We start from the raw sequence: 14,261 nt of genomic DNA, 5'->3' as shown, positions 1-14,261 counted from the left end.
TTATATGTAATGTAAACCAAGATGGTCCATGCCTATTCGAGCTAAAGGGGGGAAAGGGGTTTGGTTCATAAACCGACTCAGAGCCGGTTTATGAGGAGCCTGGCCACTTCCTATTCCCCCGATATATCAAAAACAGGACTGCTGAACAGCAGAGGGCGCCCGCGAGCGAGTCCTAAATGAATGGGAGTTAATGGAGCTCAACAGTTAAAAACGAGAAGTTAAAATAGTTTCTAATCACTCGCCCAGAACGTTTCTTAATTTTAGAAAGTAGAAGGTTGTATTTCACCAAAAAATAAAGAAATCTTACCGGTATATTTCCTTTTTTCTACAGTAAACGGGTTTTGGTCAGCAGAAGGCGGGCATTACTGCTAGAGCGTGATGATTGTTTGACGAGCGGAGCAGCTCATTGGCTGTTCGCGCTCACTGACGTCATGGACGTACATGAGGCGCCGTTTTAAACTCCTATAACTCGAGTTTAAAAGCTCTTAAAAATATAACAGCAGTGTTAAAATGTTATGATATTCAGTGTTCAGGAAATGAGTGTATTCTTTTACATTAAAAATGTTTAAGCATTTATAAACTATGATTTTACTCAAATGCTCCATTTTCACCCATTCATTTTGGGCACGCTCGGGAGCGCCCTCTAGCGTCTGAAAAACCCGGATGACATTGCAGAGCGGTAATTCTCTTCTCTACAAGTTCTCTGCTCTGGTTCGGTTCCTGTCTACTCTTCGCCCCGCCCCCGTCTCCTGGGGCAACGGCAGCAGCCTTTGCGGTAGGACTGGGGAGGGCTGATCAAACCCCAAACAAAACTGTTTATTCTTAAAATCAGCTCATCAGAAAACGGATATGTAGGCACAAAATACTCACAAGACCCCAGACATTACAAAATGGCCACAACATCGCTGTTAGCTTAAATAGGGAGAATATTATCACTAAAGTTTCACACTTGCTTGGGAACTCGAGTCCCCCCCTTCGTTTATGAGGAGCCTGGCATTTTCCTATTCACCCCGTCTTAGCAAGAACCTGGCGGCGAAACGCCAGAGGGCTCCTGCGAGCGAGTCCTCAATGAATGGGGGTGAATGGAGATTAACGGCTAAAGTTAAAATCGTTTCTAATCATTCGCCCTGAACTTTCCTCTAATTTCAGAAAGTAGACGAATATATTTCACTAAAAAAAGCACAGAAAACTCACCTGTATGTTTCCTATTTTCTACAGCAGGTTTTGGGCAGCAGGAGGCGGGCTTTACTGCTACTGAGTGCTGATTGATTGGCGACCGGAGCAGCTCATTGGCTGTTCGCGCTCACTGACGTCATGGCCGTACATGAGGCGCTGTTTTAAACTCCTATAACTCGAGTTTGAAAGCTCTTAACAGCAGTGTTAAAATGTTTTATGCTGTTCAGTATTCGGGAAATTAATGTATTATTTTACATTGTTTCAGCATTTGTAAACTCTGATTTTGCTCAAATGCTCCATCTTAACCCATTCATTTTCTCTCGGGAGCGCCCTCTAGCGTTAGAGAATCCTAGAAGACATTACAGAGCGGTCACTCTCCTCTCTACAAGGTCTCTGATGTAGCCAGATGTAGCCTCTCTGCTGGAACACTGCGACACTCAGCCCTTCCGGAAAACGTGTGATGCCACATGTAAATAAACAACATGTTTGACTTGAACAGGGGAGGAAAAAGACCTGAATAGTGTGAATAGTGGCACAGTCAATATGTGAAAGACAAGTTGGCAAAGCCTCAGAACCTTTATTGTTCATAATATTGATGAAACGTATTGTTTACTGTGGAAACAACACTTTTGGAAAATCACATAGCTAAATGTAAACATGTATATATGATACATCTTATACCTTTAAAGGCTGATTTATCTGTTCATAAGTGTAAATTCTCAGACAAAAAGGCCCATTTTTGTTGCTTTGGAAAAAGAGATGGAACATTATATTGAACTGATCCAGCCCTCTTTAAAATATAAGCTATAAAACTGTTAAAGCTTGTATGTACTTCATTATTTTTGTGTAGTTACTATATGTACCTCCCCATAGCAAATTTAACTATGTATGTGTACACTGTTATATGTTTATATTTCGATTTCCATCGGATATGTTGTGCTGTTCTGCTTTAAAAAACTGAATAGTGCAATTTCTGAACATTTATGATGAGATTTTTACTATTTTACAATTCCATTTGGCCTTGTTTCCTACACGTTCACATGAAATACTGTTATGTATAAATATAATGAGTTAATGTAATTTATGAAGCACATTTTAGGTCAAAATTCCACTTTAATTCATGCCCCACACCTGTGATTCAAAACTTCAAGTGCATAAAAGAAGTTGCTATGTTGCACTTGTTGTATATAACTTCATATAAAATGTATAAATAGATATAAATATGTAAAAAAATAAAATATTATAACTTCGTTCAGTCATTTTAGATCAGATCTACAGTTAGAAGCAAAAATAAATGCATTAATAAATAAATATGGGACATTTCTGCATTTGTTTGTTGATTTATTTATTTATTTATTTATTTATTTATACATTTACCTATTTTTAGATTTATTTCTGATATTGTATTTCTTAATCATTTCTTAATCATTCAGTTTTATTTATTTATTTATTTATTTACCCTGTTCCTCTACGGTCGCAAACTGTTTCACAAAGGTGTTAAGAATTAAAAGATTTTTAATCCGTTGTCAAATATTTCCTCTGGCGAAATCAATGGCGGTTCAAACGATGTTTTGAACGTAGCCAGCAGATGGCGTAGGAGACTCCACTGAATACGAGCTTAGTGTACTACATAGGGAACAAGAGGTTGATTTGAGACACAGCCGAGGACTTTGATTTTGTTAGCGGTTTGTCTGAAACAGGAAAGCTGACGGGGCGGCCACGCAGAGCGGAAGAGAAACGCAGCACTGCCGAAGTTTTGATTGGCGTTTTTCAGGCTCTGCGAGGCCTTTACTTTTATTTCACTCTGCCGAGCTCCGTAAGTTTCCATGTGTTTGTGTTTGTTGTGTGTTGCGGATGGAGGAGTGTTCGGAGTGTAGAGAAGCAGGCGTGGCTCTGTGTTCCTCAGCTGGTTGTTCGAATTTTTCCGTTCCACCTTAAATGGTGCAGCGGTTACATTCAGCGCCCGAGGCGCCACAATGTAGCTACTGCACCATTTAAGGTGGAACGGGAGAATTCGCACAACAACCCGACGAATACAGCTTCCTCGCTAACGGAGAGGCTTACTCTTCTTCCCCAGACCTGTTTAAGTCATTTAAACGAAACGAAACGATACGTAGTGTATCGAAAACATAAACTAAAGCAGAACTAGGAGAAGATTCATTTCAGCTGTTTAGCTTACCGTGTTTAATGAAGCTGCATAGCCTAGCTAATCAGAAGGTAAACAGTGGCGTTTAGAAATGTATTTATGGGCTAGTTATTATTATTTTGTTATCAAAAGGGGTGATTACTAGTCACTGTATGTGCATATATTATCCTAAATTATTTCACTCTATACTGTGGTTACTTTGGATAACAGAAAACGTTCATATGACTCAGTAACTGTCCTCTGTTTGGGTCGACATTCACAGCAGAAGCTTAGTATTGTAATTGTATTATACATGTGGGTAGCAGTTCAGCTATTAATCACACATTTCTCCACATTTCTCCACATTTCTCAGTCCGCCCACATCCACCCTAATATTACCCAACCGTGTCTTGTGCCTTGTCTTTCCACGCCTTTCCAGAATAATCTGAGATCTGATGCACTTGGAGCTTATCCAGAATCCCTCGATAGCATTTACAACATCTGAGAGACCCTAAATGGTCAGTGATGACTTCACTGTAACTCGTGGCTGGATCAATGTGACCTTAGGCCTTATGGTGATTCACGTTGATCAGATTTGTTTGCTAGGCTGTTTGTTTTTTTGGCCATTTAGGGTGTCTTCTTCCAAACAGGAGATGGTGCTGTTGTGCCAGCACTTTGCCAAAACCTCTACATGTCCAAAAGTATCCAGACACCCCTTCTACCAATTGAATTGAGCTGCTTTAAACTGACACAGGTGATTGATTGCATATATACAGCTTGTATAATCTCCATACGAAGCGCTGACCAATAGAATGGGATGATCTGAGGCTAAAGTGACCGTGCCTAAGGCCTCTGCTAGGGGGGTATAAAGCCCACCGGCATTGGTTCTCTGGACTGATGACGCTCCATCTAGTACCTTTGGGATACATTTGTGATCCAGAACTGATCATCCAACATCAGTACCTGACCTCACTAATGCTCTTGTGGCTGAATGCAGTAAGATCCTCACAGCAATGTTCCATCATCTAATGTAAAGCCTTTCCAGAAGAGTAGAGGCTGTTACTGCAGCAAAGAGCAACAAACTCCCTATTAATACCCTTTAATTTCAGAAGAAATGCTGGTGTCTACAGTCTTTTAGGCCTGTACTGTAGATATTAGTGTTTGTATTGTAGAAAAAAGCCAAAACCTATAAAAGCCAAGATGCTTGCAAGTATTTCTTTTAGAAGTCTCCACATCCATTATGGAAGTATAGAGCTTTGTCTTTTTTGAAGCTAGGCCTGCTACGATGATGAAATTTTAGCTGGCAAAAATGACGTATAAATAAATTCAGTAAAAATTAAATAGTTTTTTTTTTTTGCAACAACTAAAGAATAACTTTAAATTGGCCAAATAGTCCATCTTGTGTCCCAGCTCAACTTATTTGCTCCCAAATGACGACAGACACAGCTGAAGCTCAGATAAACAAACACTATTCATTGCTGCCCCTAAAGCTGCTATAAAACCCAGATTTTTGTGTTTTGCTGACTTTGGACTGACCACTGCTGATGTGTCCCAGCAGGTTTGTAAGCCGCCGCTATGAGTCTCCAGTGGACGGCTGTGGCTACGTTCCTCTACGCCGAGGTGTTCGCGGTGCTGCTGCTCTGTGTGCCCTTTGTCTCTCCAAAACGGTGAGGCTGAAGCTCCTGCTCCTCACAGCTTATTCGCTGCAGCTGGAGGTGTTTCATGAAATGCTATGTTTTTTAAGTTAGTTGGGTAATTTTAAAGGATCACTCCAACGTTTTTTAAGTTTCAAGTTTTTCATTTCTGTCTTATGTGTAGCATACAGTCAGTTACCACAGACATTTTCAATACGGAACTGAAAAACCGCTGATTTTAAAACACTTTGCTTTGTCATCTGCACTTTGACTTCTGTTATAAATGCGTTTTGAATCTAGAAGTTTTCTTTTTCTAAGTACAGGAAGGGCATACAAATTATAAGCTAGGTTTCCAATAAAAAAGACTTGATGGAAGTGAACAATATAGAATAAAACTGCCAACATTTGCTTAAAGTTTGTATGCTTTCTTGAAGTGAACACTATTTTGCAGCTAAAAAATAAATGTGATAAATTATGATGGAAACTCATTGACCGAATAACTAACATAAATGCAATTAAAATAAGTCTGATCACGTGGCTGTTTTTGCTTGGCATTTGCTACAGAACATGGAAAGTGACAGGTTACGGTGAACTGATGAAAAAAATTAAACTGTGCTTTTATTTTATTAAAGGAAAAAACATAATGGTGATGTTAGAAAGGACATAAAATGGCTGCAGCTGATTAACAAACATTCCCTGAGCCGTGACGCCTGACCTGCCTGTTCTGCCTTTGAGCTCTTACAGTGTAAAATATAGACATAATATTAAACAAAACAGCAACAAGAAGCTGTGCAACCTTTAAAGATTTGTCTGTAAACTTGGTCCAGATTTCTTTTTAAGAGCATTTTTAAGAGGAGGTTTATTCTCTCGTACAGAGCTGATCGAAACTCTGATAGGAAATTAGTATATATTTATGAAACTTTAGATATTCCTTGAATTTTATTCAACAGCTGGATGGAAACCTGGCCGCTGTCTGTCGCTGGGCTGCAGGTGTGGCAGGTAGAGATTAGATGGTGGAGTTTTCCTTTAAGCAAAAAGTCGTGGCTGTTTAGTCAGAGAAAAAATAAGGAGCGTTTCTGTTGCTGGTCTAGTTAACTGTGAAACCAGCCCTTGTGAAATAACCCACTTCTGGCATCACGTTTCGTTGCTCATTCTTGAAGAAGAGTAAAAGTTTGATTATTTGAAGGCCAGTCAGAAGAACATAATCGTCAGGTTGTACAATCAGCATTACTCTCATTAACTGAAAGCATGTCCTGTCTCTCTCTCTTTCTCTCAGTGTCTCTCTCTTCACTCTCTTGTTCTCTCCCTCAGTATTTCTGTCTCTTTCTCTTTCTCTCTCTCATTCTTGCTCTGTATCTCTCTGTATCTCTCTGTTGCTCTTTCATTCTGTTTGTTTCTATCCCTCTCTCTGTCTCTCTCATTTTGTCTCTGTCTTTCTCTTGCTCTCTCTCTCTCTCTCTCTCTCTCAAACTATTTTCTTACCAGTTTCTTAGGTCAGTCAGATACACTAGTCACAGAGAAGTCAGAGTGCTCATCTAACAGTAAATAACTTTGTCTGATTATGTCAGACACAGATAATTAAATTCCTCTCAGCCTTAACTTTTCCTGAGTGTTGTTGTGGAGAATTTCTTAAATTGAAGCAGATTCATGTGACCGTGTTTTTGATTTAAAGCTTGTTAGGTTGAATAAAAACAGAAAGTTGTAAACAACACTTTCCTAGAGTTGCAAATAAGCACCTACATAGAGCTTAGTTTGGTCAGCAAGCCTGGAAAAATACTGTTACGTAACTGAAAGTGTTTTGGGGGCTTTGTAGGTGAATAGACTGGAATAAAGTGTTAAAGCTTTGGTTTGTGTTTTTAACTTACTTTCCTGTGTTTAGGGTGGATACTTATTTTTCATCCCATGTTATTTTCCTGTGTTACTATCTGGGGGGTCAACGGTGCCTATTATACAGTTTTTCCCTCTTAACAAACTTGTTTGGTCAGACACAGAACTAATTACATCAAATCATATTTGGTCATCGCTAATATGATCATGTGGTGATGCAGCTAAACGGTACCTAGTGACATGGATCCGCTTGGCAGGTGGAACCGCCACAGTCAACACAACATCAATGGGCCTCTTTCACCAATATCTTCCTAAGTTTGTTCTTAAACGGGTTCTTGAGAAAGGTCTTTAGAAAAACTCTGCGTCAGATTCATGACGTGTTCTTAAAGCGCAGAACTGTTCACACCTTTGTGCTCTTGAGTGTTTGTAGATTCTGTTCTTACCTAAGAACAAATCCCAAATAAGAAAACACTGGGGAATGTCAGAATCTTCGTGAGAAACTGCGAAAGTGGGTTTTAAGAAAAAATTTCTTGTTAAGCACAGCGGGTAAATGAGGCCCAATGTTCTTATTGACTTGTAAGTTCTTAATTAGGGCTGTGCAGTATGACATGATGTGTTATGATAAATTATGTCACAGTATGTCCCGATATGCTTTTCTGAGCGGATTGTGGACATCGTCAGTAATTAAAAACACTGAGTAAGTGCAAGTTTGATTACAAAGAGAGATTAATCAATTGGTTTTAGTATAGTTTAGTAATAAATGTAGCACTGCTTTCTCTTTCCGATTTATTAGACATCTGAAAAGTGAATTGTGAAAACGTCGTGAAGTATCGTTGTATTACCTGTTTGTCATATCACCTATTATACTACTATCATAAAGAAATATTTCCTTTTTTGAAGCAACATCTGACTGTTTATTTGGTATTGGAACATGCTTGTTAACTGTAAATACAATGTGTATATGTAAAACGTTCCTATTATTGTGGCCACAAATGCTTAGTTTTGGCCTCTGGTTTTGTTGGCCCGAGAGGCCAGTGTGAATTTTGTATGTGTCTCACCAGTTCCTTTATTTTCTAATGTTGTGCTGTACTGTTGCTTAATAGAGGCCTCTTGTCTTTTCTAGATGGAGCAAAATCTTCAAATCTCGTTTGGTGGTCACCATTACAACTTATGGAAACACAGCATTCATTGTGGTTATCTGCATCCTGGTCTTCCTTCTGGTTGGTCAGTATGAAAACTTATTATGCATTTCGACTCAATACATCCCAGTTCCACACACCCACACGCTCAGCAGGGTTCTACAGTAAGCTTTTTACCAAGGAGACCTGGTGGCTCCTAATCTGAAAAATAAAAAACGAGCAAACAGAAAAATCTGTGAGCACAAACTGGACATTCGTTTTTAATCCATTTTTGTTCCCACTGGCCCTGAAATGGCAGTGTTTTATTCAGCAATCATAAGGACTGGACTGTAAAATTGAATTCTGGTGCATGATTGCTTACCAAAAGACATTAACTCAGTACATGGGAATGCTGCAGTCTGTCTGGCCAAAAAAATTACAATGGCTCCTTTTCCATGAGTGTTGATGATGAGCGTAGCATTGGGGCTCAGTCAGGCTGCTTAGCTTGTTTGCATGATGAACTTGCCAGATAACTCTACTCTGAGAAAATAACCAAACATTCTGCACTGTTCTGCGCACGTAGTCCAGCAAATGTATCATCAAGCATAGTGTACAGTTTTCTCTTGAATGAGGAGGACAAAAAAACACTCGTTGTAGCATATTTACCAATATGTTACTTTAGCAAACATTTTACAAAGTGAGTTTTAAAAATAGCCATCGACTCGTCAACATACCATGCTAGTTCCGGTGTGTTTAGTGGTTATGTAATAGCGTTTAGTGACTTCATCCTGAGAATAAAGATCTGGCTAAATTCTGTAGGTCTGAATGTTCATCAGTAACATTGCCTGAAAAAGGACAAAAGAAAAAAAAAACATGCGCAATGCTGCTTTTTTTTTCTTTTCATTTTTTCATCTATATCCAGCTTTTCATCCTATCATCGTTTAACAATTTTGTTTATATGTTTAAAACTATACCAACAATGGTAGGCAACATGTTCTTGCGCTGATGCCTCTAAATCAAAATCCTAAATTCTATTAATTTTCAATGAAAGTAGGAGCAAATGTGCACTGTAGAACTCTCTTAAATTACACTACTAGTATAAATTCACCTTGTTCACTTTTGCTGTTTGATTAGCACACTTGTGGCACTGTTTGAAGGTGGGACTGTGTATGTCTTCACAGATGCGTTCAGAGAAGTGCGGAAGTACAGTGTGACTGACAAGGTGGACTTGTCCAACAACCCTGTGGCCATTGAGCACATCCACATGAAGCTGTTCAGAGCGCAGAGGAACGAGTATATTGCAGGTTTTGCCCTGCTTCTGTGCCTGTGAGTCACACACTCATATACACCTTCAGGCACTCCTCTCACTTCACCTGTTAACCCAGTCAAACATTCCACCCAGACTTAGAGAGTCAGGAAAGACTGTAGCACTGCTGACAGTGTGGTGGAAGTAGTAGGGGTGCACAGTATATTGGTGGCTGATTTTATTAGTTGCTGATTTTTGGATATTGGAATTACAGAGGATAAGTACTAGGCCAATAATCAGATCCAGTTTTTATTTCCTGTAATTAAACTCAGCATTTTAACTTGCTGATAAAAAGCTTTTATGTGATGCACATCTCTATCGCAGTACAACCACAACTGATCCTGTCTCTCCTGGCCCAAACCCCCTACAGCCATGCTGGATTGGGAGGAATAAGTATGTATGTATATATATTGAATATATTGAATAAAACCAACCACAGCTTCTATCTCAGCATCCCACTGGGCAGTGGGGATTTTCAGCCACTGAAACATTTCAACCAAAAGTGGCTCCTAAGGTTTTCACCTGAAGAGAAAAAAGACAAAGCATTTTAATAAATAACTTAATAAATAATTTTACTGAAAATGAAAAGCAGTGATTAAAAATGCAGTTTGTTTTTTAGGTCAGAGCAGACATGTTTGAACAATTTGAAAAAAACGTCACTACACTACACTAAACTACACTAAATGGAAAGTTTGTAGACACTTGACCATTTCACCTACTATAGTTTGTTGAACAACCTGTTCCAACATTGGGGGCATTAATATGTAGTTGATCCCCCTTTGTGGATATAACAGTATAAACAAAGGTGTTCAGTGGGGTTGAGGTCAGGGTTCTGTGCAGGCCAGTGGTGCTCCTCTGCCCCAAACTTGTCAAACCATGTCTTTATGGAGCTCGCTTTGTGCACAAAGGCACAGTCATGCTGCAATAGGAAAGGGCCTTCCCCAAACTTTTGCTCAAAGTTGGAAGCATATAATTGTCTAAAATGTCTTTGTATGCTGTAGCATTAGCATTAGCATTAGCCTTCCCTGGCCAGGAGAGGCCGAGCATAAACCCTGAAAAGGCAAACATTTCTCACTTGCAGCAAAGGTGGCATTCTGTGGCAGTGTCACGTCTAAAGTCACTGAGCTCTTCGATACGACTAATTCTACTGCAAATGTTTGTGTATGGCATTTGCTTGGCTTTGTGATGCGAGTGTGGCTAAAACACCTGAACTCAAAAATTAGGAGGGCCATATTGTGTATATATAGTATTGTGTATTTCACGGTTTCTGTGAGGGATATTAGACAACAGGAGATATGACCACCAAGTACTATTACATTAACACGTTTGGTTTCACTCAGAAATACAACGTCCCTCTCGATATGCAGAACACAGAAAAACCACAGAAGCAGAAAGGAAAGTCCCAGAAATTTTCATTTTAGTGTGTCACAAGTCCAACTGTGAAACCTGCCCAAAACAGCACAATTTTTATGAGAGTAAGCTCATGAGAGAAAACAGTGTTCAGCCTAGTTTGGTTGCATTCCACCACCTGTAATGTGATTCTGGACAAGCATGCCTTTAGACTATCTTTAGAATGGAAGCCTGAGCGTTTGCAACTAAACAATGCAGAAAAACAGACTGAAGAAGCAGAATAAACCGGTGACTGTGGTGCAATCTGTGGGTTTTGTAGTTCAGTTTAATTTTAATTGTTAATGTTGCATGGCTCAGCAAAATATTCTGCTATACTGCTCTTTATTCATAGTTACTAGGCTTGTGTCTTCGCAAAATGACTGTTTAAAAAGCGATTTTTAATTCAGACATTTTCCTCTGATGAAATGTATGGTGATTCAGAAGGTTCTGAATGCAGCCAGCAGATGGTGTAGATCTGCAGTTTCCCTCCCCACACAAGTCAGAATGCTTATGCAAAGTTTCTAATATTACATTCACCACACACTGTAAGTAGCTCTGGAGGTCTGCTAAATAATGTAAATAATAATAATAATAAAAAAGACATATAAAATAAATGTTTACAGTACTTTTCAAGGCCAAGTGAAACTTCTCAATCACCCATTTTTGGGTTTTAACCTGTTTTTAGCTTATTCTTATTGCACTTCTTAAAAAGATTATATGGTGAAATCGCTGCATCCACAGTTTGTACCTCTTTTAACCACTGCTCCATACTGATTAATTCTTTTGTGAATTGTTGGCAGCGTCTCTGTTTAGAGGCATTAAAGAGCGAATGGCCTTTTGTAACACACTGATTCTTTGTGTCTTATACTAGACAGATGTTAATTTTACAGTAACACTGGAAAGAATGATCAGCAGGGGACCCCACATAGTTTCCATTTCCAAACCTCATCCATGGTTACACAGCTCCTAATCATGTGAGAGGCCACTCTGAGTTGCGTATAGCACAATGTGTCAGTGACTCTTCCAGCTTATGTATTGAGTGCGCGTGCTTTCTCCTTACAGGGGCAATCCCATATTTCTCTGAATGACAGGGTATTAATAGCCCATGGGGCAACTACTACAGCTACTTCTGATACTACTTCCCCCCACCTTCAAAATCCGAGTGTCAGACTTGTAATCGTTCAGGCAGCTGCTTCACCAGAGCATGTGATCAAGCAACTGCTGATGAATATTTAGCCTGTGTTGGTGGCGTGCCCTGGAGACCTATATTAGACTAGGTCTCCAAGGATTAGGTATTCGCGTTACAGGAGGAAGCCCACCGCCTCGGGAAGCGCACAGCTGCTGTACGGGTGCCTAACATGGCCCGTGACATTTTGACAGATGGGACGTGATTCACTCTTATCAATCTGCACCAGAATGTGCAAGAGACTCAGTGACTTGTTGACATAGATGCTTTGAAATCCAAATTATGATAATTATAGTTGTAAACAATATTATACGAGGAACAGGTTAGTGATTTATAAGCAAGAAATGCATGTATAAAAATAAGAAATGTAAGCAAAATAAAAAGTAAGATAGGTAGATATATTAATTGAAAGCTAAATTTAAAAGATCACATTTTTAAAGAGTGCACTGAGCTTAGATGCCTCATACGTTTTTATAGTTTAGAAGCATTAAAGCAAAATGAGGCCTCTCTATTTAAAAGCACTTGTGTTTAGGCTAGTCTGAGTGTCTGACCTGATTTTGTTTTTTGTTTTTTCGTTTTTTCCACTGAGTGAGTGAGGCATGACCTCCATAGAGATCCAGTCAGATTGCACACTCCTTTCTACAGCGAACATGTCATCTTCTTGGTGTAGTAGTAGCAGTGCAGCTCCTGCAGTGTATTAACAATAAGTTGAGGGCACATTTCTCTGATACAGACATAAATACTGATAGGCCTGCTGTTTGTGCCGTCCAGTTTTAGACTTGTTATAAAACAAAGACATGGGTAAGATCGCTTTACTTGCATACAAGATGATTCATCATACATGTCACTCCTCTATGGTATACCAGCCTCCTATCACGTACTTTGCAGGGATCAATTTTCTTAACATCTGATAATTTAAAATGCCCCCACTTGTGATTTTTTTTTGTTTGTTTTTTTCTGAGGCATCTTTGCTCTTTTAGCTTCATGTGTAAAGCAGCCCAGTTTATTGCAGTCTAAGGTGAGGTGCCCTAGATGCCTGGCATAAATCTGTAATGCTACAGTTTATTTATTTTTGAACATTTTCCAAACAGTAAGCGTTCTTTGCAAAGGCCTTTGCCAATGAAACTTAATTAAGGCTACGATTTCTGTGGGCTTAAAAAAGACAGCACTTCTGAGTAGAGAACCAATTATTATAATGAGTGTATTATAACCAGAGTATTATAATGATTGAGGCCTTTCTTGTTGTTGTTGTTATTATTATTATTATTAGTAGTAGTAGTAGTAGTAGTAGTAGCAATAGTAGTAGTAGTAGCAGTAGCAGTAGTAGGACTAGTGGGACTAGCATAAGTAGGGGTAGTAGTTGTATTGATGTTGTAGCCAGTGGTCATGTTTGTGAACGCTGTTTTGGACAAACTGTAGGCCTCCCTAAATCTCGCCTATAGTGGGGCATGTTTCGGGGCAGCTGGAGCCACAGCACAGAGTGCCTTCTGTTTCACTCCAGACTCAAAACAGCTGGGCCAATCAAAATGATGTGGAAAGTACCTGCTGCAACCCGAGAACGATGATTGGACCCTGTTGAATGCAAGTCTTATGCTGATGACCTCATGAGCAGTGAATGACAAGGGAGTAGAGTGGTCACATTCAGCACGTATGCTAAGCTGTGGCTCACCGGGGTGCGGAGCGGTCAGTGTTAGCACGTATGCTAGGTGTGGTTTCCCCAGATTGCTGTGGTGAGAATACATGCCCCGGTCAGGTGGTTGAATACGAACTCATCTTACACGCGCCCTTTATTGAGATGTGCAGACCCCTTTGAGATGACTTATGTGTAGCCACACATGCTTCACTGTAGTATTTGACGTGTTTGCCCTTTTGTACAGTGATCATTGAAAGTTCAGCTTTATTTCATTAGATAAGCTTTATTGTCTTTCTAGGCATACAGAAGAGTTTAATATTGGTCCATTGACTCCTTTTTAAGGGAATAAACATCCCAAAAGGCCTAAACACCTGAAACCCCTGTTTCCTGGAAGCAGAACATTCAGATATGTGGCAGTTGTTTATTTACTGTAATGAGTTATCTCAGCTGGCAGTTGCGTGGGAGCAGTAAGGGTGCATTTCAGGTTCCTAGTAATGTGAGGTGTTCTCTAAGGGTCATGTAACACAATCTCTGGCCAGGACACAACTTTCAGGCTGCACCCCAAGTCTCAATATTATGGGTGTTCTTTCAGCACTACATTTAATGATACTAAATGGCTAAATTTAGCTGTTCCACCCATTGCATGCCTTTTTTAGGTTGTGTATGAATAGAAACTACACATGTGGTGTTCATATGCACATGTTGGCATTCAGCCACAGCATGAAGGGCAGAGCTGATTTATCTGATGGGGGGTGGTTTTGGTGGTCTACTAGGTCTTGCACGGCAGTTAGGAGTCCCATTTCCTCTGTACCTTTGAATCACTTTTTGAATTACTGTTTTTCTGTTATTTTCTTTTGCACATAAGTG

The 14,261-nt window shown here is 39.6% G+C and overlaps 1 protein-coding gene across 1 annotated transcript in view; it reads left to right on the top strand.

Annotated features, from left to right (window-relative positions):
* The first annotated feature begins 2,852 nt into the window (after positions 1-2,852).
* Positions 2,853-14,261, top strand: part of bcap31 (B cell receptor associated protein 31) — a 41,333-nt gene continuing 29,924 nt past the window's right edge. Inside the window, exons 1-4 of the mRNA XM_036579341.1 lie at positions 2,853-2,992; positions 4,860-4,968; positions 7,886-7,986; positions 9,062-9,206. Of these exons, the coding sequence (XP_036435234.1) occupies positions 4,877-4,968; positions 7,886-7,986; positions 9,062-9,206 (338 nt within the window). The 5' untranslated portion in view covers positions 2,853-2,992; positions 4,860-4,876. The remainder of the gene's footprint in view (positions 2,993-4,859; positions 4,969-7,885; positions 7,987-9,061; positions 9,207-14,261) is intronic.

The sequence above is a fragment of the Colossoma macropomum genome, unplaced genomic scaffold (assembly GCF_904425465.1).
Source record: "Colossoma macropomum unplaced genomic scaffold, Colossoma_macropomum, whole genome shotgun sequence".
NCBI lineage: Eukaryota > Metazoa > Chordata > Actinopteri > Characiformes > Serrasalmidae > Colossoma > Colossoma macropomum.
The sequence above is the reverse complement of the archived record's forward strand: the minus strand, read 5'-3'. Positions and strand labels throughout refer to the sequence as shown.